At 43.4% G+C, this 27,050-nt stretch overlaps 2 protein-coding genes across 2 annotated transcripts in view; both read left to right on the forward strand.

Moving 5' to 3' along the window:
- LOC124145784 (serotriflin-like) overlaps window positions 1-20,888 on the forward strand; it is a 28,842-nt gene extending 7,954 nt beyond the window's left edge. The window contains exons 4-11 of the mRNA XM_046515699.2: window positions 11,799-11,890; window positions 12,230-12,320; window positions 13,763-13,899; window positions 15,276-15,361; window positions 18,270-18,355; window positions 19,231-19,329; window positions 20,118-20,228; window positions 20,451-20,888. Of these exons, the coding sequence (XP_046371655.2) occupies window positions 11,799-11,890; window positions 12,230-12,320; window positions 13,763-13,899; window positions 15,276-15,361; window positions 18,270-18,355; window positions 19,231-19,329; window positions 20,118-20,228; window positions 20,451-20,611 (863 nt within the window). The 3' untranslated portion in view covers window positions 20,612-20,888. The remainder of the gene's footprint in view (window positions 1-11,798; window positions 11,891-12,229; window positions 12,321-13,762; window positions 13,900-15,275; window positions 15,362-18,269; window positions 18,356-19,230; window positions 19,330-20,117; window positions 20,229-20,450) is intronic.
- Window positions 20,889-25,123: 4,235 nt separating this feature from the next.
- Window positions 25,124-27,050, forward strand: part of LOC124145798 (cysteine-rich venom protein ophanin-like) — a 42,126-nt gene continuing 40,199 nt past the window's right edge. Inside the window, exon 1 of the mRNA XM_046515717.2 lies at window positions 25,124-25,609. Within this exon, the coding sequence (XP_046371673.2) occupies window positions 25,552-25,609 (58 nt within the window). The 5' untranslated portion in view covers window positions 25,124-25,551. The remainder of the gene's footprint in view (window positions 25,610-27,050) is intronic.

Here is a 27,050-nt window from a genome sequence, read left to right on the forward strand (position 1 = left end):
GGTGTTGTGTGGGACTCAGAGGTTGTGCTGTATAGCTGACTCACATGTTATCGGTGTGCACACGGCAGGTGTTGTGTGGGACTCGGAGGTTGTGCTGTATAGCTGACTCACATGTTATCGATGTACACACGGCAGGTGTTGTGTGGAACTCTGAGGTTGTGCTGTATAGCTGACTCACATGTTATCGGTATGTACACGGCAGGTGTGTTGGACTCTGAGGTTGTGCTGTATAGCTGACTCACATGTTATCGGTGTACACACGGCAGATGTGTGGGACTCTGAGGTTGTGCTGTATAGCTGACTCACATGTTATCGGTATATACACGGCAGGTGTGTGGGACTCTGAGGTTGTGCTGTATAGCTGACTCACATGTTATCGGTGTACACACGGGTGTTGTGTGGGACTCTGAGGTTGTGCTGTATAGCTGACTCACATGTTATCGGTGTACACACGGCAGGTGTGTGGGACTCTGAGGTTGTGCTGTATAGCTGACTTACATGTTATCGGTGTACACACGGGTGTTGTGTGGGACTCTGAGGTTGTGCTGTATAGCTGACTCACATGTTATCGATGTGCACACGGCAGGTGTGTGGGACTCGGAGGTTGTGCTGTATAGCTGACTCACATGTTATCGGTGTGCACACGGCAGGTGTTGTGTGGGACTCTGAGGTTGTGCTGTATAGCTGATTCACATGTTATCGGTGCACACATGACAGGTGTGTGGGACTCGGAGGTTGTGCTGTATAGCTGACTCACATGTTATCGGTGTGCACACGACAGGTGTTGTGTGGGACTCGGAGGTTGTGCTGTATAGCTGACTCACATGTTATCGGTGTGCACACGGCAGGTGTTGTGTGGGACTCGGAGGTTGTGCTGTATAGCTGACTCACATGTTATCGGTATACACACGGCAGGTGTGTGGGACTCTGAGGTTGTGCTGTATAGCTGACTCACATGTTATCGGTGTGCACACGGCAGGTGTGTGGGACTCTGAGGTTGTGCTGTATAGCTGACTCACATGTTATCGGTGTACACACGGCAGGTGTTGTGTGGGACTCTGAGGTTGTGCTGTATAGCTGACTCACATGTTATCGGTGTACACACGGCAGGTGTGGTGTGGGACTCTGCGGTTGTGCTATATAGCTGACTCATATGTTGTCGGTGTACACACGGCAGGTGTTGTGTGGGACTCTGAGGTTGTGCTGTATAGCTGACTCACATGTTATCGGTGTACACACGGCAGGTGTGTGGGTCTCTGAGGTTGTGCTGTATAGCTGACTCACATGTTGTCAGTGTGCACACGGCAGGTATTTGGGATTCTGAGGTTGTGCTGTATAGTTGACTCACATGTTATCGGTGTGCACACGGCAGGTGTTGTGTGGGACTCTGAGGTTGTGCTGTATAGCTGACTCACATGTTATCGGTGTGCACACAGCAGGTGTTGTGTGGGACTCTGAGGTTGTGCTGTATAGCTGACTCACATGTTATCGGTGTGCACACGGCAGGTGTTGTGTGGGACTCTGAGGTTGTGCTGTATAGCTGACTCACATGTTATCGGTGTACACACGGCAGGTGTGTGGGACTCTGAGGTTGTGCTGTATAGCTGACTCACATGTTGTCGGTGTGCACACGGCAGGTGTTGTGTGGGACTCTGAGGTTGTGCCGTAAAGCTGACTCACATGTAATCGGTGTGCACACGAGTGTTGTGTGGGACTCTGAGGTTGTGCTGTATAGCTGACTCACATGTAATCGGTGTGCACACAGCAGGTGTGTGGGACTCTGAGGTTGTGCTGTATAGCTGACTCACATGTTATCGGTGTTCACACGACAGGTGTTGTGTGGGACTCTGAGGTTGTGCTGTATAGCTGACTCACATGTTATCGGTGTGCACACAGCAGGTGTTTGGGACTCTGAGGTTGTGCTGTATAGCTGACTCACATGTTATCGGTATACACACGGCAGGTGTGGTGTGGGACTCTGCGGTTGTGCTGTATAGCTGACTCACATGTTGTCGGTGTACACACGGCAGGTGTTGTGTGGGACTCTGAGGTTGTGCTGTATAGCTGACTCACATGTTATCGGTGTACACACGGCAGGTGTGTGGGTCTCTGAGGTTGTGCTGTATAGCTGACTCACATGTTATCGGTGTGCACACGGCAGGTGTTGTGTGGGACTCTGAGGTTGTGCTGTATAGCTGACTCACATGTAATCGGTGTGCACACAGCAGGTGTGTGGGACTCTGAGGTTGTGCTGTATAGCTGACTCACATGTTCTCGGTGTTCACACGACAGGTGTTGTGTGGGACTCTGCGGTTGTGCTGTATAGCTGACTCACATGTTATCGGTGTGCACACAGCAGGTGTTTGGGACTCTGAGGTTGTGCTGTATAGCTGACTCACATGTTATCGGTATACACACGGCAGGTGTGGTGTGGGACTCTGCGGTTGTGCTGTATAGCTGACTCACATGTTGTCGGTGTACACACGGCAGGTGTTGTGTGGGACTCGGAGGTTGTGCTGTATAGCTGACTCACATGTTATCGGTGTACACACGGCAGGTGTGTGGGTCTCTGAGGTTGTGCTGTATAGCTGACTCACATGTTATCGGTGTGCACACGGCAGGTGTTGTGTGGGACTCGGAGGTTGTGCTGTATAGCTGACTCACATGTTATCGGTGTACACACGGCAGATGTGTGGGACTCTGAGGTTGTGCTGTATAGCTGACTCACATGTTATCGGTGTACACACGGCAGGTGTGTGGGACTCTGAGGTTGTGCTGTATAGCTGACTCACATGTTATCGGTGTACACACGGCAGGTGTGTGGGACTCTGAGGTTGTGCTGTATAGCTGACTTACATGTTATCGGTGTACACACGGGTGTTGTGTGGGACTCTGAGGTTGTGCTGTATAGCTGACTCACATGTTATCGGTGTGCACACGGCAGGTGTGTGGGACTTGGAGGTTGTGCTGTACAGCTGACTCACATGTTATCGGTGTGCACACGGCAGGTGTTGTGTGGGACTCGGAGGTTGTGCTGTATAGCTGACTCACATGTTATCGGTATACACACGGCAGGTGTGTGGGACTCTGAGGTTGTGCTGTATAGCTGACTCACATGTTATCGGTATACACACGGCAGGTGTGTGGGGCTCTGAGGTTGTGCTGTATAGCTGACTCACGTGTTATCGGTACACACACGGGTGTTTTGTGGGACTCTGAGGTTGTGCTGTATAGCTGACTCACATGTTATGGGTGTACACACGGCAGGTGTTGTGTGGGACTCTGAGGTTGTGCTGTATAGCTGACTTACATGTTATCGGTGTGCACACGGCAGGTGTTGTGTGGGACTCTGAGGTTGTGCTGTATAGCTGACTTACATGTTATCGGTGTACACACGACAGGTGTTGTGTGGGACTCTGAGGTTGTGCTGTATAGCTGATTTACATGTTATCGGTGTGCACACGGCAGGTGTTGTGTGGGACTCTGAGGTTGTGCTGTATAGCTGACTTACATGTTATCGGTGTACACACGACAGGTGTTGTGTGGGACTCTGAGGTTGTGCTGTATAGCTGACTCACATGTTATCGGTGTACACACGGCAGGTGTGTGGGACTCTGAGGTTGTGCTGTATAGCTGACTCACATGTTATCGGTATACACACGGGTGTTGTGTGGGACTCTGAGGTTGTGCTGTATAGCTGACTCACATGTTATCGGTGTACACACGGCAGGTGTGTGGGACTCGGAGGTTGTGCTGTATAGCTGACTCACATGTTATCGGTATACACAAGGCAGGTGTGTGGGGCTCTGAGGTTGTGCTGTATAGCTGACTCACATGTTATCGGTGTACACACGGCAGGTGTGTGGGACTCTGAGGTTGTGCTGTATAGCTGACTCACATGTTATCGGTATACACAAGGCAGGTGTTGTGTGGGGCTCTGAGGTTGTGCTGTATAGCTGACTCACATGTTATCGGTGTATCCCCCGAGGGTTTACATTTTCATCCAAATCAGAGGGGAAGCGCTTTCTCCCACTTACCTGCCGTCGAAACAACATTTATTAGTATTTGTTTAATTTAATGTATAAAAATGTGATAGTCTCAAGAAACGCTCGTAAAATATACGTGTCCCGGAAATATACACTGAACGTGGTGCATTTTGATCTTCAACCAGGTCTGTGGTCTAATGGTTGGAGTGTCCGATTACTGATCAGGAACTTGTCGGACCTATTCCCGCCATCCATAATGAAACAGTTTCAATTCTTCTCTTCGATTTTTGAACATTGGACGTTTGAAACGCTCGTGGTATAAACCTCATGTACTCATGTACTCTACAACTTGTCATGTATTCCGCCACCCTGAGTGATACTCTACAACTTATCATGTGTCCCACCACCCTGAGTGATACTCTACAACTGATCATGTATCCCGCCACCCTGAGTGATACTCTACAACTTGTCATGTATTCCGCCACCCTGAGTGATACTCTACAACTGATCATGTATCCCACCACCCTGAGTGATACTCTACAACTGATCATGTATCCCGCCACCCTGAGTGATACTCTACAACTGATCATGTATCCCGCCACCCTGAGTGATACTCTACAACTTATCATGTATCCCACCACCCTGAGTGATACTCTACAACTGATCATGTATCCCGCCACCCTGAGTGATACTCTACAACTTATCATGTATCCCACCACCCTGAGTGATACTCTACAACTTATCATGTATCCCGCCACCCTGAGTGATACTCTACAACTTATCATGTATCCCACCACCCTGAGTGATACTCTACAACTGATCATGTATCCCGCCACCCTGAGTGATACTCTACAACTGATCATGTATCCCACCACCCTGAGTGATACTCTACAACTGATCATGTATCCCGCCACCCTGAGTGATACTCTACAACTTATCATGTGTCCCACCACCCTGAGTGATACTCTACAACTTATCATGTATCCCACCACCCTGAGTGATACTCTACAACTGATCATGTATCCCGCCACCCTGAGTGATACTCTACAACTTATCATGTATCCCGCCACCCTGAGTGATACTCTACAACTTATCATGTATCCCACCACCCTGAGTGATACTCTACAACTGATCATGTATCCCGCCACCCTGAGTGATACTCTACAACTTATCATGTATCCCACCACCCTGAGTGATACTCTACAACTGATCATGTATCCCGCTACCCTGAGTGATACTCTACAACTGATCATGTATCCCGCCACCCTGAGTGATACTCTACAACTTATCATGTATCCCACCACCCTGAGTGATACTCTACAACTGATCATGTATCCCACCACCCTGAGTGATACTCTACAACTGATCATGTATCCCGCCACCCTGAGTGATACTCTACAACTTATCATGTATCCCACCACCCTGAGTGATACTCTACAACTTATCATGTATCCCGCCACCCTGAGTGATACTCTACAACTTATCATGTATCCCACCACCCTGAGTGATACTCTACAACTGATCATGTATCCCGCCACCCTGAGTGATACTCTACAACTGATCATGTATCCCACCACCCTGAGTGATACTCTACAACTGATCATGTATCCCGCCACCCTGAGTGATACTCTACAACTTATCATGTGTCCCACCACCCTGAGTGATACTCTACAACTGATCATGTATCCCGCCACCCTGAGTGATACTCTACAACTTATCATGTATCCCACCACCCTGAGTGATACTCTACAACTGATCATGTATCCCGCCACCCTGAGTGATACTCTACAACTTATCATGTATCCCGCCACCCTGAGTGATACTCTACAACTTATCATGTATCCCACCACCCTGAGTGATACTCTACAACTGATCATGTATCCCGCCACCCTGAGTGATACTCTACAACTGATCATGTATCCCACCACCCTGAGTGATACTCTACAACTGATCATGTATCCCACCACCCTGAGTGATACTCTACAACTGATCATGTATCCCGCCACCCTGAGTGATACTCTACAACTGATCATGTATCCCACCACCCTGAGTGATACCCTACAACTTATCATGTATCCCACCACCCTGAGTGATACTCTACAACTGATCATGTATCCCGCCACCCTGAGTGATACTCTACAACTTATCATGTATCCCACCACCCTGAGTGATACTCTACAACTTATCATGTATCCCACCACCCTGAGTGATACTCTACAACTTATCATGTGTCCCGCCACCCTGAGTGATACTCTACAACTGATCATGTATCCCGCCACCCTGAGTGATACTCTACAACTGATCATGTATCCCGCCACCCTGAGTGATACTCTACAACTGATCATGTATCCCGCCACCCTGAGTGATACTCTACAACTTATCATGTATCCCGCCACCCTGAGTGATACTCTACAACTTATCATGTATCCCACCACCCTGAGTGATACTCTACAACTTATCATGTATCCCACCACCCTGAGTGATACTCTACAACTGATCATGTATCCCACCACCCTGAGTGATACTCTACAACTTATCATGTATCCCACCACCCTGAGTGATACTCTACAACTGATCATGTATCCCGCCACCCTGAGTGATACTCTACAACTCATCATGTATCCCGCCACCCTGAGTGATACTCTACAACTGATCATGTATCCCGCCACCCTGAGTGATACTCTACAACTTATCATGTATCCCACCACCCTGAGTGATACTCTACAACTTATCATGTATCCCACCACCCTGAGTGATACTCTACAACTGATCATGTATCCCGCCACCCTGAGTGATACTCTACAACTTATCATGTATCCCGCCACCCTGAGTGATACTCTACAACTTATCATGTATCCCGCCACCCTGAGTGATACCCTACAACTGATCATGTATCCCGCCACCCTGAGTGATACTCTACAACTTATCATGTATCCCACCACCCTGAGTGATACCCTACAACTGATCATGTATCCCACCACCCTTAGTGATACTCTACAACTTATCATGTATCCCACCACCCTGAGTGATACCCTACAACTTATCATGTATCCCACCACCCTTAGTGATACTCTACAACTTATCATGTATCCCACCACCCTGAGTGATACCCTACAACTTATCATGTATCCCACCACCCTGAGTGATACTCTACAACTTATCATGTATCCCACCACCCTGAGTGATACTCTACAACTTATCATGTATCCCACCACCCTGAGTGATACTCTACAACTTATCATGTATCCCACCACCCTGAGTGATACCCTACAACTTATCATGTATCCCACCACCCTGAGTGATACTCTACAACTTATCATGTGTCCCGCCACCCTGAGTGATACTCTACAACTTATCATGTATCCCACCACCCTGAGTGATACCCTACAACTTATCATGTATCCCACCACCCTGAGTGATACCCTACAACTTGTCATGTATCCCGCCACCCTGAGTGATACTCTACAACTTATCATGTATCCCACCACCCTTAGTGATACCCTACAACTTATCATGTATCCCACCACCCTGAGTGATACCCTACAACTTATCATGTATCCCACCACCCTGAGTGATACCCTACAACTTGTCATGTATCCCGCCACCCTGAGTGATACTCTACAACTTATCATGTATCCCACCACCCTTAGTGATACCCTACAACTTATCATGTATCCCGCCACCCTGAGTGATACTCTACAACTGATCATGTATCCCACCACCCTTAGTGATACCCTACAACTTATCATGTATCCCACCACCCTGAGTGATACTCTACAACTTATCATGTATCCCACCACCCTGAGTGATACTCTACAACTGATCATGTATCCCGCCACCCTGAGTGATACTCTACAACTTATCATGTATCCCACCACCCTGAGTGATACTCTACAACTTATCATGTATCCCACCACCCTGAGTGATACTCTACAACTGATCATGTATCCCGCCACCCTGAGTGATACTCTGCAACTGATCATGTATCCCACCACCCTGAGTGATACTCTACAACTGATCATGTATCCCGCCACCCTGAGTGATACTCTACAACTGATCATGTATCCCGCCACCCTGAGTGATACTCTACAACTGATCATGTATCCCGCCACCCTGAGTGATACTCTACAACTTATCATGTATCCCGCCACCCTGAGTGATACTCTACAACTGATCATGTATCCCGCCACCCTGAGTGATACTCTACAACTGATCATGTATCCCGCCACCCTGAGTGATACTCTACAAACTTATCATGTATTCCGCCACCCTGAGTGATACTCTACAACTTATAAAACTTGAGTAAGACTCGACCGTTGCCTGGCCATGTTTCTCGTGACATCAACGAGCAAGCAATTATTGTTTTTAAAAATGTAGAAAATGATTAGCATCTGTATATAAAAACCCATTCAGATGCGACTTCACACTTTGCATATGTAAAACCAAACGCATACATTCATGACACTCAAATGATTTATATTATTTCTGAATCATGACTTTTCCTTCTATACTTTAATTATCCCCAAGTGGCCTATTTGGTGACGTTATTAAAATCGGTCCAAGAATACGGAAATAGAAAGAAACGTCCATGCAGTTATGAGAGCTAGCTACATTGAATTATACACTTCTAGTGACGTCGTCCTATTGTTTTTACGGGGCCTGTTTTCGTCGAATACTTTCTACAGAATATCCCTTTTTCCCACGAATATTGTACAGAAAGCCCCACTATGATACTAGATACTAATTATGAAACGAATGATTTTACAAACTTGAACTCCTGATCATCAATGGCCATGCATCCTCGATAAGCTAGTGTATTTTATTATGATACATAATCTAGACCCGTTCGCGACGTTCAGGAAGTCTGGAGTCTGTAATCAGTAGTTTCACACAGAATGTCCCTCGCCCATGTCTTTTGGTCTTACGGCTGTTTATAATTTCACATCTCAAAATGATAGTGTGGTAGCGACTGTGTTGGGTACATCTACCATAATAGGATCGATGTAACAGTTGTAAAGAGATGTAACAGTTGTAAAGAGATGTAACAGTTGTAAAGAGATGTAACAGTCGTAAAGAGACGTAACAGTTGTAAAGAGATGTAACAGTCGTAAAGAAATGTAACAGTTGTAAAGAGATGTAACAGTCGTAAAGAGATGTAACAATGGTAAAGAGATGTAACAGTCGTAAAGAGATGTAACAGTTGTAAAGAGATGTAACAATTGTAAAGAGATGTAACAGTTGTAAAGAGATGTAACAGTCATAAAGGGACGTAGCAGTTGTAAAAAGATGTAACAGTCGTAAAGAAATGTAACAGTTGTAAAGAGATGTAACAGTTGTAAAGAGATGTAACAGTTGTAAAGAGATGTAACAGTCGCAAAGAGATGTAACTGTTGTAAAGAGATGTAACTGTTGTAAAGAGATGTAACATTTGTAAAGAGATGTAACAGCTGTAAAGAGATGTAACAGTTGTAAAGAGATGTAACTGTTGTAAAGAGATGTAACATTTGTAAAGAGATGTAACTGTTGTAAAGAGATGTAACATTTGTAAAGAGATGTTACTGTTGTAAAGAGATGTAACATTTGTAAAGAGATTTAACAGTTGTAAAGAGATGTAAGAGTTGTAAAGAGATGTAACTGTTGTAAAGAGATGTAACAGCTGTAAAGAGATGTAACATTTGTAAAGAGATGTAACAATTGTAAAGAGATGTAACCTTTGTAAAGAGATGTAACAGTCGCAAAGAGATGTAACAATTGTAAAGAGATGTAACAGCTGTAAAGAGATGTAACAGCTGTAAAGAGATGTAACAGTCGTAAAGAGATGTAACATTTGTAAAGAGATGTAACAGTCGTAAAGAGATGTAACAGTTGTAAAGAGATGTAACAATTGTAAAGAGATGTAACAGTTGTAAAGAGATGTAACAGTTGTAAAGAGATGTAACAGTTGTAAAGAGATGTAACAGCTGTAAAGAGATGTAACAGCTGTAAAGAGATGTAACAGTCGTAAAGAGATGTAACATTTGTAAAGAGATGTAACAGTCGTAAAGAGATGTAACAGTTGTAAAGAGATGTAACAATTGTAAAGAGATGTAACAGCTGTAAAGAGATGTAACATTTGTAAAGAGATGTAACAGTTGTAAAGAGATGTAACAATTGTAAAGAGATGTAACAGTTGTAAAGAGATGTAACATTTGTAAAGAGATGTAACAGTTGTAAAGAGATGTAACAATTGTAAAGAGATGTAACAGTTGTAAAGAGCTGAACAGTTGTAAAGAGATGTAACAGTTGTAAAGAGATGTAACAGTTGTAAAAAGATGTAACAGTTGTAAAGAGATGTAACAATTGTAAGGGATGTAACAGTTGTAAAGAGATGTAACAGCTGTGAAGAGATGTAACAATTGTAAAGAGATGTAACAGTTGTAAAGAGATGTAACATTTGTAAAGAGATGTAACAGTTGTAAAGAGATGTAACTGTTGTAAAGAGATGTAACAGTTGTAAAGAGATGTAACATTTGTAAAAAGATGTAACAGTCGCAAAGAGATGTAACAGTTGTAAAGAGATGTTACTGTTGTAAAGAGATGTAACAGTCGCAAAGAGATGTAACTGTTGTAAAGAGATGTAACAGTCGCAAAGAGATGTAACTGTTGTAAAGAGATGTAACAGTCGTAAAGAGATGTAACAGTTGTAAAGAGATGTAACCTTTGTAAAGAGATGTAACCTTTGTGAAGAGATGTAACAGTCGTAAAGAGATGTAACCTTTGTAAAGAGATGTAACTGTTGTAAAGAGATGTAACATTTGTAAAGAGATGTAACAGTTGTAAAGAGATGTAACAGTTGTAAAGAGATGTAACATTTGTAAAGAGATGTAACAGTCGCAAAGAGATGTAACAGTTGTAAAGAGATGTAACAGTCGCAAAGAGATGTAACTGTTGTAAAGAGATGTAACAATTGGATCTATAAAGAGTAAGCATTTAAATAGGAATGTATAGATAGAAAAGTATTACTTTTTCCATTTTTTTCATTAAAATTATTTGTGATACTCAACCTAATCTGCCAGTAATACCGACTGATTTTTTGTTTGTGTGTTATTTAACGCCGCACGCAGCAAATATTCCAGCTAAATGACGGCGGTCTGTAAATAATCGAGTCTGGGCCCACACAATCCAGTGACCACCCGATCCCGTTAGTCGCCTCTTAAGACAAGCATAATCGCCTTTTACGATTCTAAACGAATTCTGAATGGGTGAGTTGGTGAGTAACTGAAATAAACGGATATTGTGTCCATAAGTGGGTAGCCATGTTAAACCTGCGGCATGGTATCACAGTGGGCTTACTCTACACACACAAACACACGCACGCACGCACGCACGCACGCACGCACGCACTCACTCACTCACTCACTCACTCACTCACTCACTCACGCACGCACGCACGCACCCACGCACTCACGCACGCACATGCGCGTCGCTATATAAGTGCAATAATCTTGAACGCCACGTTATCCCCATTTCACCTCACCACCCAATGATACGCGTGAGTTGGCCTATTGTTTATGGCTGTGTGTAGAGAATGTAGGCTTTCCTGTTCGTTTTACCGGAGTAACTTCATGCGTTAACGAGACCCTAGCGATCTTCTGTCCGCGAAATGTCTACAACGTAACCCCAAACGCCACTTGTTGAAAACGTTACGCGGAATACCCTCAAATATATAACCGACAGTTTCAGAGGTTTGTTTGACAATATTTTCAACATTCTTCGGAAAGTATTACACGGTTACCCTATAACCAAGAAGGTATTTGATTCCACTTCTTACAGGGGTTTCTGCAGCAGATCAAGTGGACATCCTTAACCTTCACAACACCCTCAGAAACAACGTCAACCCTGCAGCCACTAATATGCTCAAGTTGGTAAGTAAGGCAACATAACAAACAATACAATGGTAGTATTTTGTCTAAAGTTTCTCAAGATACTGTTTGCAACAAGGACGCATTAATGTGGACTGTCTGAAACCTGGATTGTATTGGTAGTTTGGGATCGCTCCATGCGATAACTTTAGGAGTGACAGTACTCACTGATCGTTGGTTCCAATTGTTCAAATCTAATAAAATCCGCTGTATATATGTCAAGGTATTACCTATCTCTGCTTCCTTGAACAAGAGTTGATATATGTGAATCTCTTAATACAATCATCAGGTTTTATTGAATGAATAACGCCAACCTGTGCATAATGTGTGTTATTGTCACAGTCTTGGGACAACACCGTGGCCATGATTGCCCAGCGCTTCGCGGACTCCTGTCGAGGCGGCCATGACACCATGGAGCAGAGATCCATACCAGGTAGATGTCATCATTGTGCCGAGCATAGCAGCGAAAATAATTCTTCTTCTACTACTACTACTACTACTACTACTACTACTACTACTACTACTGCTACTACTACTACAACTACTACTACTTCTGCTGCTGCTACTACTACTACTTCTACTACTACTGCTCCTACTGCTGCTACTACTACTACTACTACTACAACTACTGCTAATACTACTCCTACTTCAACAACAACAACAACAACTACTACTGCTAATACTACTACTACAACTACTACTACTACTGCTACTACTACAACTACTACTACTGCTGCTACTGCTACGACTACAACAACTACTACTGCTGCTGCTACTACTACCACTACCACTACAACTACTGCTGCTACTACTATTACTGCTGCTGCTTCCACTACTACTACTACCACTACTACTACAACTACTGCTGCTACTACTATTACTGCTGCTTCTTCCACTACTACTACTGCTTTAATGCTGCTACTACTACCGCCGCTGCTACTACTACTACTGCTACTGCTGCTGCTACTACTATAACTGCTGCTGCTTCCACTACTGCTATTGCTACTACTACTACTTCTACTGCTACTACTACTGCTGCTACTGCTACGACTACAAATACTACTACTGCTTCTGCTACTACTACCACTACTACTACAACTACTATTGCTACTACTACTACTACTACTACTACTGCTTCTACTGCTGCTGCTACTACTAACCCTACTACTACTACTACTACTACTGCTACTACTACTACTACTACTACTACTGCTATTATTGCTACTACTACAACTACTACTACTGCTGCTAATGCTACGACTACAACTACTTCTACTGCTGCTGCTGCTACTACTACCACTACTACTACTGCTGCTGCTATTACTATTACTGATGCTGCTTCCACTACTACTATTGCTACTACTACTACTACTGCTGCTGCTGCTGCTACTACTACTACTACTACTTCTTTTACTGCTGCTGCTACTACTACTACTACTACTACTATTACTTCTACTACTACTACTACTACTACTACGACTACTACTGTTACTACTACTGCTGCTGCTACTACTACAACTATTGCTGCTACTACATCTACTACTACTACTGCTGCTGCTACTGTTGCTACTACTACTACTACTACAACTACCGCTACTACTACTACAACTACTGCTACTACGACTACTACTACTGCTACTACTACTACTACTGCTACCACTACTTCTACTACCTCTGCTACTACTACTAGTACTACTACTTCTGCTATTATTGCTACTACTACAACTACTGCTACTACAACTTCTGCTACTACTACTACTACTGCTACTACTATTACTGCTGCTACTACTACTACTACTACAACTGCTACTATTTCTAATCCGATGTTTCGAGGTGACCCCGTCCTTTAACTGACAGTATGCTCCTTGTCCCAAGGATACTTGCGTGTGGGTCAGAACATCGCCCTGCACTCCACGTCCTGGGCCCAGGCCTTTGCTGAATGGTCATCTGAGGAGCAGAGCTTCACGTTTGGGGGCAATAACGATCTTGGCACCATCGGCCACTATTCACAGGTTTGCCAATTAATATATGCTTCATTAGTAATCACTGATTAATCTACGTCTATGTTCGTCTAAGACCAGAGATTCCCGGTAGAATTGTCCCCTCCCATGCTTGTTGTAAGAGACGCCTTCAATGGAGAACGGTTGGTCACAGTGCTGAAGATTGTTCTTTGATGTGTGACCACCAGCGCAGACCACCTGCATTGTTTGTTGTTTACCGCCGCACATTTAGCAATATTCCAGATGAATGACGGCGCCTTGTAAATAATCAAATCTGGATCACAGAAACCAGTGGTTGATATTGTGAACACCGCGGTCTTGGTACAGAGACACACAATCAAACACACAACCGAGCATGATCAGCCAGGCGGCCGAGTCGCCCCGTACACGCATACGCTGACGGTAGTGTACAGGGCCGTACACACGAGGAACCATGATGTACAGATGCTGAAAAGACTGAAAAAAGGTTGCCGGGGATCAATTCCGACATTGGTTTGGTTTGTTGTTTTATGCCGCACTCAGCAATATCAAAGCTATATGACGGCGGTCTGTAAATAATCAAGTCTGGACCAGACAATCCAGTGATTAATATCATGAACATCGATCCACGCAATTGGGATCGATGACATGCATCAACCAAGTCAGCGACTCTGACCACCCGATCCCGTAAGTCGCCTCTTACGACAAGCATAGTCACCTTTAACGTCAAGCATGGGTTGCTGAAGACCTATTCTACCCCGGATTTTCACGGGTCTATTCCGACATTGCTTATTGTTCGTCGACGTGCAGTGTATCTATTCCAGACTCGGTTACCTAGAGGCCGCCTTGATTTATACGTACCGGTGCTGCATGATCACTCATTAATTTGAAGTTCACGTGTGGGGTCGCACACACACAGCCCCCCCTCCCCTACCTCCAGTCCCACGCCATAGGCACACAGACAGACAAAAAAAACCAAAAAAACCTTCTTCAACATTATTTCTTCATATATATTATTATATGTAGGGGTTTATATTTTCCATAATAAGGTACGTACTACCTAATTTGTTCAATTAACAACATATAAAAAAAACACTGCCAAAGAAAAGTCTGTGAAAAAATGTAGTCAACTCAAACAGAAAGAACTCATATTTTTGTTCTCTGAATCCTACCCTTACGGAGGGATAAGTCAATAATAACTCAAAATACCATGATCAATTTGTCGTGCCCTAATCTATCCCGTTAAACAAGGAGAAAAAACTGTTCTTCATTTCACATGACGCCCTTTCTGACAGGCTAAATAATGTAGTCAATAAGAGAAAATCCCCGCAGTCCCCTGGAGACACATTGGCTGGATTTTTTCAATAATTTGTCAATACACAAAAAGATACAATGTGATTTGTTTTCAGCTGGTATGGGCGGACACACAGACGGTCGGCTGTGGCTACGCTGACTGCGGCAATGCTACATACTACGTGTGCAACTACGGCCCTCCGTGAGTAGGCTGTGCGGGAATCTGTCAGGACTCCAATACTATGATGCACCCACCCACACTGTCCTCCTTATAGTTGTCATGTGACCCCTCATCACGTATGTAGTTTCTGTAAGGTAGGAAGTTTACATACACTCCAACTCCGCGATCCAGATATAGTGTATGAACGATAGTCTTGGCATACTCCTCAATGATCCTAAGGTTATATCGCCCGTATCGAACTCCGGATAACTCGATCTGTTTTGCCATTTATTCATGGACCCTATGTACAACTAGGCAAGTAATAGCAGCACTAAACAGGCCAGTCTCGGTAGGGCATCCTCACCCGCACTTCAACTTCAACAATACATACTTGCTTGCTTTTGGCGATCTCACAGTGAGTCACAATGGACACTGGGTATGGATAATACTTAAGTGATTTATGTGGGGACACATTCTCAGTGGTGACCTGGAACAGTGAGTCGATAGTAACCTGCATGTAACTGGATGTAACAGCATGTACCTGGATTTAACAGTATGTAACTGGATTTAACAGTATGTAACTAGATGCAACAACATGTAGCTGGATGTAACAACATGTAACTGGATGTAACAACATGTAATTGGATGTAACAACATGTAACTAGATGTAACAACATATAGCTGGATGTAACAAGACGTAACATCACGTAACAGCATGTGACTGCATGTATCATCATCTAACAACATGTAGCTGGAAGTATCAGCATGTAACTAGATGTAACAGCATGTAACTAGATGTAACATCATGACACTTGAAGTAACAGCATGTAACTAGATGCAACAACATGAAACTGGATGTAACAACATGTAACTGGATGTAACTAGACGTAACATCATGTAACAACATGTGACTGAATGTATCATCATGTATCTGGATGTGACAGCATAAAACTGGATGTAACAGCGTGTAACTGGATTTAACAGTATGTAACTGGATTTAACAGTATGTAACTAGATGCAACAACATGTAGCTGGATGTAACAACATGTAACTGGATGTAACAACATGTAACTGGATGTAACAACATGTAACTAGATGTAACAACATATAGCTGGATGTAACTAGACGTAACATCATGTAACAACATGTGACTGAATGTATCATCATGTATCTGGATGTGACAGCATGAAACTGGATGTGACATCATGTAACTGGATGTAACAACATGTAACTGGATTTAACAGTATATAACTGGATTTAACAGTATGTAACTAGATGCAACAACATGTAGCTGGATGTAACAACATGTAACTGGATGTAACAACATGTAACTGGATGTAACAACATGTAACTAGATGTAACAACATATAGCTGGATGTAACTAGACGTAACATCATGTAACAACATGTGACTGAATGTATCATCATGTATCTGGATGTGACAGCATGAAACTGGATGTGACATCATGTAACTGGATGTAACAACATGTAACTGGATGCAACTGGATGTAACAGCATGTACCTAGATTTAACATCATGTAACAACATGTAACTGGATGCAACTGAAAGTGGCGTCATGTACCTAGATGTAACATCATGTAACTGGATGTAACAACATGTTACTGGATGTAACAACATGTTACTGGATGTAACAAGATGTAACATCATGTAACAGCATGTAACTTGATGTATCATCATGTAACAGCATGGAACTAGATGTAACAGCATGTAACTAGATGTAACAGCATTTAACTGGATGTAACATCATGTAACTAGATGTAAAACCATGTAACTGGATGTAACAGCATGTAACTGGTTGTACCTAGATGTAACAGCATGTAACTAGATGTAACAGCATTTAACTGGATGTATCATCATGTAACTAGATGTAAAACCATGTAACTGGATGTAACAGCATGTAACTGGTTGTACCTAGATGTAACAGCATGTAACTAGATGTAACAGCATTAAACTGTATGTATCATCATGTAACTGGATGTAACTAGATGTAACATCATGTACTTAGATGTAACAGCATGTAACTGGATGGATCATCAAGTAAATAGATGTAACACCATGAAACTGGATGTAACAGCATGTAACAGGATGTAACATCATGTAACTGGATGTAACACCATGTAACTGGATGTAACAGCATGTAACTAGATGTATCATCATGTACCTAGATGCAACAGCATGTAACTGGATGTAACTAGATGAACAGCGTGTAACTAGATGTAACAGCATGTAACTGGATGTGCCTAGATGTAACAGCATGTAACTAGATGTAACATCATGTAACTGGATGTATCATCATGTAACTAGATGACACAGCATGTAACTAGATGTAACAACATGTAACTGGATGTATCAGTATGTAACTAGATGTAACAACATGTAACTAGATGTAACAGCATGTAATTTTGGAATTTTGTCTTTTCCATATCAAAATATCTTGAATGTCTGACATCGCACTTTAAATTTGAATACTGTCACTTTTTAATAAGGGTGACCAAAAGCAACTCGGTTCAGACAGAATGAAACGAAATATTAATGCGACTGCCATGAAACCCTGTCGGGCACAAACCGGATAATGAATTGGAGTGTGACTCGGTGGTACTTTTATCGCTTATAATGAATGATATGCATGTTGAAAGTCTATACAATTTATGTACACCTAGTTTCCTGGCTTATTGAAACACACAGGGCACCACGGTTTCGTGTCTTAGCTGCCTGAATCAGCTGGTCGTGGCCTCTACCCCAATATTCGCCCCCATTATGATCCTAGCTTGATTCGGCGGCAACTTAACCAATATCTTGTACTTCACTTGATGGTGATCGTTTACTGTTAGTGTCAGTGACACGCTACAATATGATTCAAATAGCGCGAAAAGCATATGTTTTACTTCACTGTTACACCTAACTGAAAACAATTTGCTGCTTTTCTGCAGAGGAAACATTGGTGATTTCAACACACCCTACAAAAGTGGCGTCAGCAGCGAATGCAGCGGTCAACATCTCGACGGCAAACAATGCGGTGAGGCTTTCAACCCCATAGTTAGTGAAAGTATAAATGTTACGATCCGAGGAGATGACTGACACACAGCCCTTGGGAACTAGTTCATGGTAGGGAACTATATCGGGGTCGCGTACATCTCACCTCAACAACTCCACCCATGTCATGGGCTTTGATTTCCTACTTGCCATGGGCCTAGTTGCTATGATATCGCCCCACGTATTGCTATTGGTTAAACGTCGCTATATAAGTGCAATAATCTTGGACGCGACGTTCAACCCCATTTCACCTCACCACCTCACTATTGGTTACACTTTAGTCCAATCAGTACTTGCTCTTGTTGAATGCTTGTCCAGTAATACTATTCCAGGAATGCTCTTCCGTCAAAGCGCGTCCACCAATGATCTTCCGTCAATACTATTTCACCAATACGCTTCCGTCAAAGTTCTTCACCAATGCACTTTCGTCAAGCTCTTCCATGAAAGATCTTCCATCAATGACGTATGTCAATGCTCTTCCATCAAACCCCTTCCATCAATGGCTTATGTGAATGCTCTTCCATAAGCTCTTCCATCATTGTATGTCCAGCAACACTATTCCACCAATGCCTTATGTCAATGCCTTATGTCAATGCCTTATGTCAATGCTCTTCCATCAATACCTTCTGTCAGTGCTCTTCCGTCAAAGCTCTTCCATCATTGTATGTCCAGCAACACCATTCCATCAATGCCCCGTCAATGCTAATCCATTAATGCGCTTTTATCAAGCTCTTCCACCCACGGAATCAAACGTTCTTCGATGTCGTTCTGTGTGAGACTGCATAAACCGTGTAGCTGATACAATGCTTTTTGTTTCTTTCCACCCTCAGTTCATACATTTGATAACGTCTACTTCAGATTGTGGCGTCGTATGTTTAAACGGTGGCCAAGTGTTTCGAGAGAATTGCACATGCAAGTGTCAAGCATACCCTTTCTACACCGGAAACAACTGTCAACGTAAGTCGCCAAGTGTGCCTTTGAGGGAGTCAACCCTGAACCTGTCATAACGTATAGTGCCAGCAGCCCTCTCGACAGACTCCCAACACATACACGACAAATCCTTGTTCTATATGCAGTGAAATGCCAGCAGCCCTCTCCACAGGCTCCCAACATATACACGACAAATCCTTGTTCTATATGCAGTGAAATGCCAGCAGCCCTCTCCACAGAATCCCAACACATACACGACAAATCCTTGTTCTATATGCAGTGAAATGCCAGCAGCCCTCTCCACAGACTCCCAACACATACACGGCAAATCCTTGTTCTATTTGCATGAAAATTTGCCAGCAGCCCTCTCCACAGACTCCCAACACATACACAACAAATCCTTGTTCTATATGCAGTGAAATGCCAGCAGCCCTCTCCACAGACTCCCAACACATACACGGTAAATCCTTGTTCTATTTGCGGTGGAATGCTAGCAGCCCTCTCCACAGACTCCCAACACATACACGGCAAATCCTTGTTCTATATGCAGTGAAATGCCAGCAGCCCTCTCCTCAGACTCCCAACACATACACGACAAATCCTTCTTCTATATGCAGTGAAATGCCAGCAGCCCTCTCCACAGACTCCCAACACATACACGACAAATCCTTGTTCTATATGCAGTGAAATGCCAGCAGCCCTCTCCACAGACTCCCAACACATACACGACAAATCCTTGTTCTATTTGCGGTGGTATGCCAGCAGCCCTCTCCACAGGTCAACACATACACGACAAATCCTTGTTCTATTTGCAGTGGAATGCAGCAATGTCGAAACAGACCCCAACGACTGCAGTGGAACGTTTGCCAGCTTTCCTTGCACTGTCGTTGCCGTGAACTGTCCCAACAGGTGCAGCGTGTGCCCATGTAAGTTCCTGACCTTTCTGTGAATGTTAAATATAGTGTCCATGTGTCAGGCGGCGAGGACGTTTACATCTTGAAATTCTACTAATTACTTCCCCCTTCTTATGAAACACAACTATGTCTGCAGTAACTACTGAACTACGAATATTGTCTGGTTTGCAGTAAATCCCTATCTCGAATACCCGAAGCTCTGTTGTTATTTTCCATCTATTCACTTTCTCCAAGATGGCGGCATTCACTATACCGGAAGTCCCAGTGGCAGCACCACCGACAGTCCAGATGGGGGTGCCAGTGGAAGTAACAACAAACAAATCCGTGCGAGTGGTGACGTCATATTAGCTGCTTGCATGGTCATTGTTACTCGAATGGGACTCTTTCACTTGTGATGTTAAAGGCCTGTGCAGTTTTTGAAAAAGAATAAAAGCACACCCATCTGAAGATCGAAACTATCCCTCTTGCCAACATTTATGTTCTCCAAGCACTACCCGGTGGACATCGTAAATGATGTTACATAAAACTAGATTAATACATGTAGAAGACGATATCCATATGGATTATGTAGTTTCCGTAGTTGTTGGGGTCGGCCGAATCATGCATGGCTGAATCGATTTATCCTTTCATGGTACATAACCGTGCATTGACGATATCGCAGTTTGGACGACTGGGGAGAGGTGGGGCGTGGACTTGGCGTGGAGCAATATGGGTGAAGGAATGATGTATCAAACTGTTGTTCGCTATATATTACAGCTTTTACAGAAATACATAACATTCCAGTTTTACTCGACAAACCAGTGTTTGATAGCATAAGCAGCATTCTTTTCTTTGGGAGATGTCCAGTGGGTCATGTTATATAATTCCTTTCCTAGCCGTAGAAATAGTACGGGCATAGATTGAAATGTTTCAAGAATTTACTTTTATTTACATAAATATTTAGTGTTTTGAAATGCGCACTTTAATTTCAGTGCTCATTCCCGTCTCACTAATATACCCTACGACAACAAGTACTGTTGGTATTAATTGTGGCTTCATCAGTTCAAATTCAAAACAGATGTGTTTTGTGTAAATAATTTGAATGTGCAAATAATTATTGTGTAGTAAATTATTAATGTGGTATTTTAAAACATCCAAGGGCTCTTAGGACGCGTGACGTATGTGTTTACTTAAGAAATAAGATACAGGAACGTAACTTTGTTATAGAGAAACAGTTTCATCAATATGGCGCTGAACATCAAGACAAGACTGGTGCAGTTAACTGTTGTGTTGTCGGAGAGATAGTAAATAACATATTTTGTCCACAGTCCTGCACTACTTAATTTTATACACCACAAATAATACAGCAACAACAACAACAACTACAACAACTACAACAACTACAACAACTACTACCGAACAGAAACAACAACAGTTTAAGCACGTTAATGCCGGTAATTTGTATTGAGGGCATCTCCAAAAGAAAATGTTAAATGTTATATAAGGATATGAAATATTTCCTGTGTCTCAGTATGCTGTCCGGCTCCACACCCAATGCCAGCACACTGGACACATTTGGCAGGAGATCTATCACGCTTCCCGTCACCCACATCATAACTAGTGTTTCATAAATAACAATAATTAACGTGTTTTCCTGTGTACATTACTGTTATTTTCCTTTTCTTAACGTATTGCTGACTTTTATGTTAACATGATTTTCAAATTATATTAAAGACCACTTTATCATTTCATGTGTATCGTTGTATTTGGTGGGGCCTTAAGTTAAATCACAAGGAACCTTTTTCGTTACCTCTTTAAAAACTGCTACAAGCTGGCGATTCATGCAGACTTAACTTGAACATTTATCCTTTGGTTGATAAAACTGATTTCAATACTCATGTTGAATCCAACGTTGTGAAGTAACATCCTACTTTCTTCTGTCGCCTCGTGTGAAGCTGATACTTGGTACGATCTTGAAAGCGTGTCTGTGACCTGCGTATAAGGTCAAGGTCACAGTTAAGTAGTTATGCCAAATTCACTTGAATCCGTTGTACTGCAGCCACGAGTTCAGCCTTGTGCATGAAGTGGTTTATCAAGTGTGATGGCATTCTGATGATACATGTGGGTAGGCCACTCTGACCTTTCTGTGAGAAGCATATGTTTTACAGTTTCTTTGTTACGTTAAATTCCACCAGGGGACATCATATTTGGCTTATGTGCTGGCTAGCCCTTGGAATGCTCTTGAAATAATGGTCACTAGCTGATTCACTCTCAAAGTCATACAAGGTCATTCGTGTTCGTCGAAAAATGTTCATTATAGTAGATTAAATAATAAAATCATTAAGATGGCATCTGATTGGTAAGGTTTTGAGTGTCCTTTATTGAAGGTCAAGGTCACTGGAATTATCATGTGTATTGTAGACGTGCAGCTTTGTTTACGGAAACAACCCGCAGTGTTTGTATGAGATGATTGCAAGAGCAAGAACCTGTGTTCGAGTGTATAATTGGCTGAAATTGAGGGTCAGTGTCATTAAACCGGAAGTGCATAAAACCTTTTTAATAGAGTAGTTAGTGACATACGACCTTTTTGTAAAAAAATATGTCATGTATTACACGTGCGTTTATCCAAACCATATGTAAAGTTATTAAACCACACGTATATGGAACATTTTTGCATGGGACTCTCATTATGAATTCGCATCTATGAGAACCATCCTTCACAATTGAATACATAGACGTAATATTTCTCTGTCTGGTAAGAAGAAGTATACAGGCCGTGGATAGAAAGGAAAATTTGCAACTATTGTTTGAGATACATGTCTTATTATAAACATGTCAACATCCTTATAAACATGTTTATGGAGTAGAAATACGCCAGAGTAACGGGTTCATCTGCGTCTTTACACATGAGTATCATATGGAGATTTTATCGATATTGGCGCTCTAACAAACTCAACTTGCCTTATGAATAAAATAGTCATCATGTATTAAGTGCACCACAGCAACGATACTATTTTAATTCGTTATCTTAGAACAGAGTACAGAGCCCGTGTACCCCGACTGAAGAGATTTCAGTTGTTCACTTTGTTAGTATTAGACTTGAATTGATTTTGCCAGAGCAGTTACTCGTTTGTATTCTCACACGTTTCTGAGATTGTATTAATTCGTGTAATCATTTTCGCATTTAATTCATCACCGCATAGAATATACATGATAATATGCCGTATAGAAACATACATTACAGTATGGCTGAGTGCACCTAAACACTAACCAACTCACGTCATTGGCGAATCGTTGTTATGAGCACAGCCCAAAACAAGCAGTGGTGTGATGTTCAGCAAATCGACCACCATTAGCGGCTGGGACAATAACTTGGCGTGCTTTGTAGCGATAACTATGTTCTCTTGTGCCAGTAACCTGACTTGACTGAACACAGAAGATGTCAGACTGACCCCGATAGTCCTAATAGTACATGCTGCATTGGCTGAATGCAAAAGTACAAATGACAGGTCGCATGAAACTCAAAATACCGATTCCATATATTCACGATTCTAAAATCATTTCATTTCCGACAAAATTTCGAGTGACCACCACAACAGTCATATTGCCACTTGGGCAACAACGTGGAGACACAACGGCCAGCCTACATGACATGATGTCCGCTACCTGATAACATGCCGCGGCATTGGTATGCTACTTAGACCAGGAAACAGATACCAGCCTACATGACATGATGTCCGCTACCTGATAACATGCCGCGGCATTGGTATGCTACTTAGACCAGGAAACAGATACCAGCCTACATGACATGATGTCCGCTACCTGATAACATGCCGTGTCAGTGGTATGCTACTTAGACCAGGAAACAGATACCAGCCTACATGACATGATGTCCGCTACCTGATAACATGCCGTGTCAGTGGTATGCTACTTAGACCAGGAAACAGATACCAGCCTACATGACATGATGTCCGCTACCTGATAACATGGCCGTGTCACTTCATATCACGTCACGTCAGCTCATAGGGATGTCCCTCGGATCGATTTCCACATTTTCTGGTGGTCTTTCCTTTTGTCACCCGCGTGTTGTTGAAGCGGTGTTATAAAGTCATCTGATATGCCAGACTTCGTTGCTCGGAGGTAAGCTGACAGGATCTGCCCATAACGGGTTCGACCATGGGTATGTCGGCTTCACAATAAACAAACAGTTCCTGTTGTCCGCTGTGTGTTATTCACATGAATAAAGGTGCTAGTTATAATAACGTTCGAATCCCGTTTCGCCCCGATTATGTTTCTAGGTTTGTCAGCACAATACCCGTGCTCGTGGGTTTCACCGAAGAGTTAAACGTCAGAGACCTGCATCACTTCGGGCTTTCCTCCCACATTAAGCTGACACGCCGTGATATAACTGGAATAAAAGCGAGGTTAACCCAAACTCACTCACTTCAAGCAAATAGTGGCAGTGTGTGTTACAAACACCGTGTAGCTGTTATGAACCTGCAGTGCGTGATAGTTCGCTAAGAACACTACAGCAGATAAACAGCTCCGATACCGAGGAGTTAAGTCATTGTATCTAAAACATGGCACATGGTTATCTCGAAATCTGGACTCCCCGAAGACCTGTGTGACACGTGTATTAATTTCCTCCTCACATAGAAGGGAGACGGTACATCAGTGCAGGGGGACTTCGTGTTGTTCCTGTATATTAATATCCGCAATACTCGCAATACGCGTGCTTGTACAACATATCTCTGTTTGGCGAGGTTGGGAAATGAACCTTTATCAGCGGATATTGATCTTAAGTTTCAAACTCTCTACACGGAAATTATATCTGATCGCCAACGGCGTGATCTGTCCCCTTTTTCCTCCACATAAACGTTTAGGACATATAATCCATATCTGAATGCATGGGAAACTCCCTATGGGGAGAACTGCTAAGTAGAGTGTTTTATCTAAAGTCACCTGGTCTTCTACAGCAAAGATAAGTGGTTGTTACAGCAAAGATACGTGGTTGTTACAGCAAAGATACGTGGTTGTTACAGCAAAGATACGTGGTTGTTACAGCAAAGATACGTGGTTGTTACATTTATCCTGAAAGTCAACTATACAGTGTCGCGCAAAGTGAAATAGTATTTGCTTTTTTTACAAATGCAAGAGCAGAGGCTGATTTCAACATTCATCAAACGAACATAACCTACAGATTGAAATGTTTATGAGGTGCTCCTGGCTAAATCCCCTCCGCTACAATGTACTGAACTGAACGGTACATCGGTGTCAAACATTGTATTACATTACTGTATTAAAGACTGGATACAGGAAAGATTTGAAGATCAAAACGTTTTCACCATAAAGGAAAATGTCTCCGTCTCCGAGATGCCCCCTTGCTGTGTTCCTGACATTAAGCTTTATATCAGGTAAGTAAACTGTTAACTAATGAAGCCTGTTAGCGCTGAGAGATTAACTGACTTAATGGGGGTTTGAAGGTGGCCACTGTGTGGCATGCTGAGGTAAGACATGGGAATTGTCTCTAATCTAGACACATAAACAATACCCTACATAATCAACAGATGAGTAAATGTTGTTTCGTTAATTGTGAATATTCATAAAATATAATATTAAAATAGTATTTGACACTTGACTTATTAACGCTTCTGGTGGTCGATTTGTTAACGGATGTTAACTGTTTTCCGTGGCCTGTGTAGGTCCCCACTCCCTCCTCCTGGTGTAAAGAGGCGACTACAATGGGGATCTGAGACTTGCTGTTTCCCGTGGCCTGTGTAGGTCCCCACTCCCTCCTCCTGGTGTAAAGAGGCGACTACAATGGGGATCTGAGACTTGCTGTTTCCCGTGGTCTGTGTAGGTCCCCACTCCCTCCTCCTGGTGTAAAGAGGCGACTACAATGGGGATCTGAGACTTGCTGTTTCCCGTGGTCTGTGTAGGTCCCCACTCCCTCCTCCTGGGGTAAAGAGGCGACTACAATGGGGATCTGAGACTTGCTGTTTCCCGTGGCCTGTGTAGGTCCCCACTCCCTCCTCCTGGTGTAAAGAGGCGACTACAATGGGGATCTGAGACTTGCTGTTTCCCGTGGTCTGTGTAGGTCCCCACTCCCTCCTCCTGGTGTAAAGAGGCGACTACAATGGGGATCTGAGACTTGCTGTTTCCCGTGGCCTGTGTAGGTCCCCACTCCCTCCTCCTGGTGTAAAGAGGCGACTACAATGGGGATCTGAGACTTGCTGTTTCCCGTGGCCTGTGTAGGTCCCCACTCCCTCCTCCTGGTGTAAAAAGGCGACTACAATGGGGATCTGAGACTTGCTGTTTCCCGTGGCCTGTGTAGGTCCCCACTCCCTCCTTCTGGTGTAAAGAGGCGACTACAATGGGGATCTGAGACTTGCTGTTTCCCGTGGCCTGTGTAGGTCCCCACTCCCTCCTCCTGGTGTAAAGAGGCGACTACAATGGGGATCTGAGACTTGCTGTTTCCCGTGGCCTGTGTAGGTCCCCACTCCCTCCTCCTGGTGTAAAGAGGCGACTACAATGGGGATCTGAGACTTGCTGTTTCCCTCGGCCTGTGTAGGACCCCACTCCCTCCTCCTGGTGTAAAGAGGCGACTACAATGGGGATCTGAGACTTGCTGTTTCCCGTGGTCTGTGTAGGTCCCCACTCCCTCCTCCTGGTGTAAAGAGGCGACTACAATGGGGATCTGAGACTTGCTGTTTCCCGTGGCCTGTGTAGGTCCCCACTCCCTCCTCCTGGTGTAAAGAGGCGACTACAATGGGGATCTGAGACTTGCTGTTTCCCGTGGCCTGTGTAGGTCCCCACTCCCTCCTCCTGGTGTAAAGAGGCGACTACAATGGGGAT

Source organism: Haliotis rufescens, unplaced genomic scaffold, assembly GCF_023055435.1.
Source record: "Haliotis rufescens isolate VD_foot unplaced genomic scaffold, xgHalRufe1.0.p SCAF_6, whole genome shotgun sequence".
Taxonomy (NCBI): Eukaryota; Metazoa; Mollusca; class Gastropoda; order Lepetellida; family Haliotidae; genus Haliotis; species Haliotis rufescens.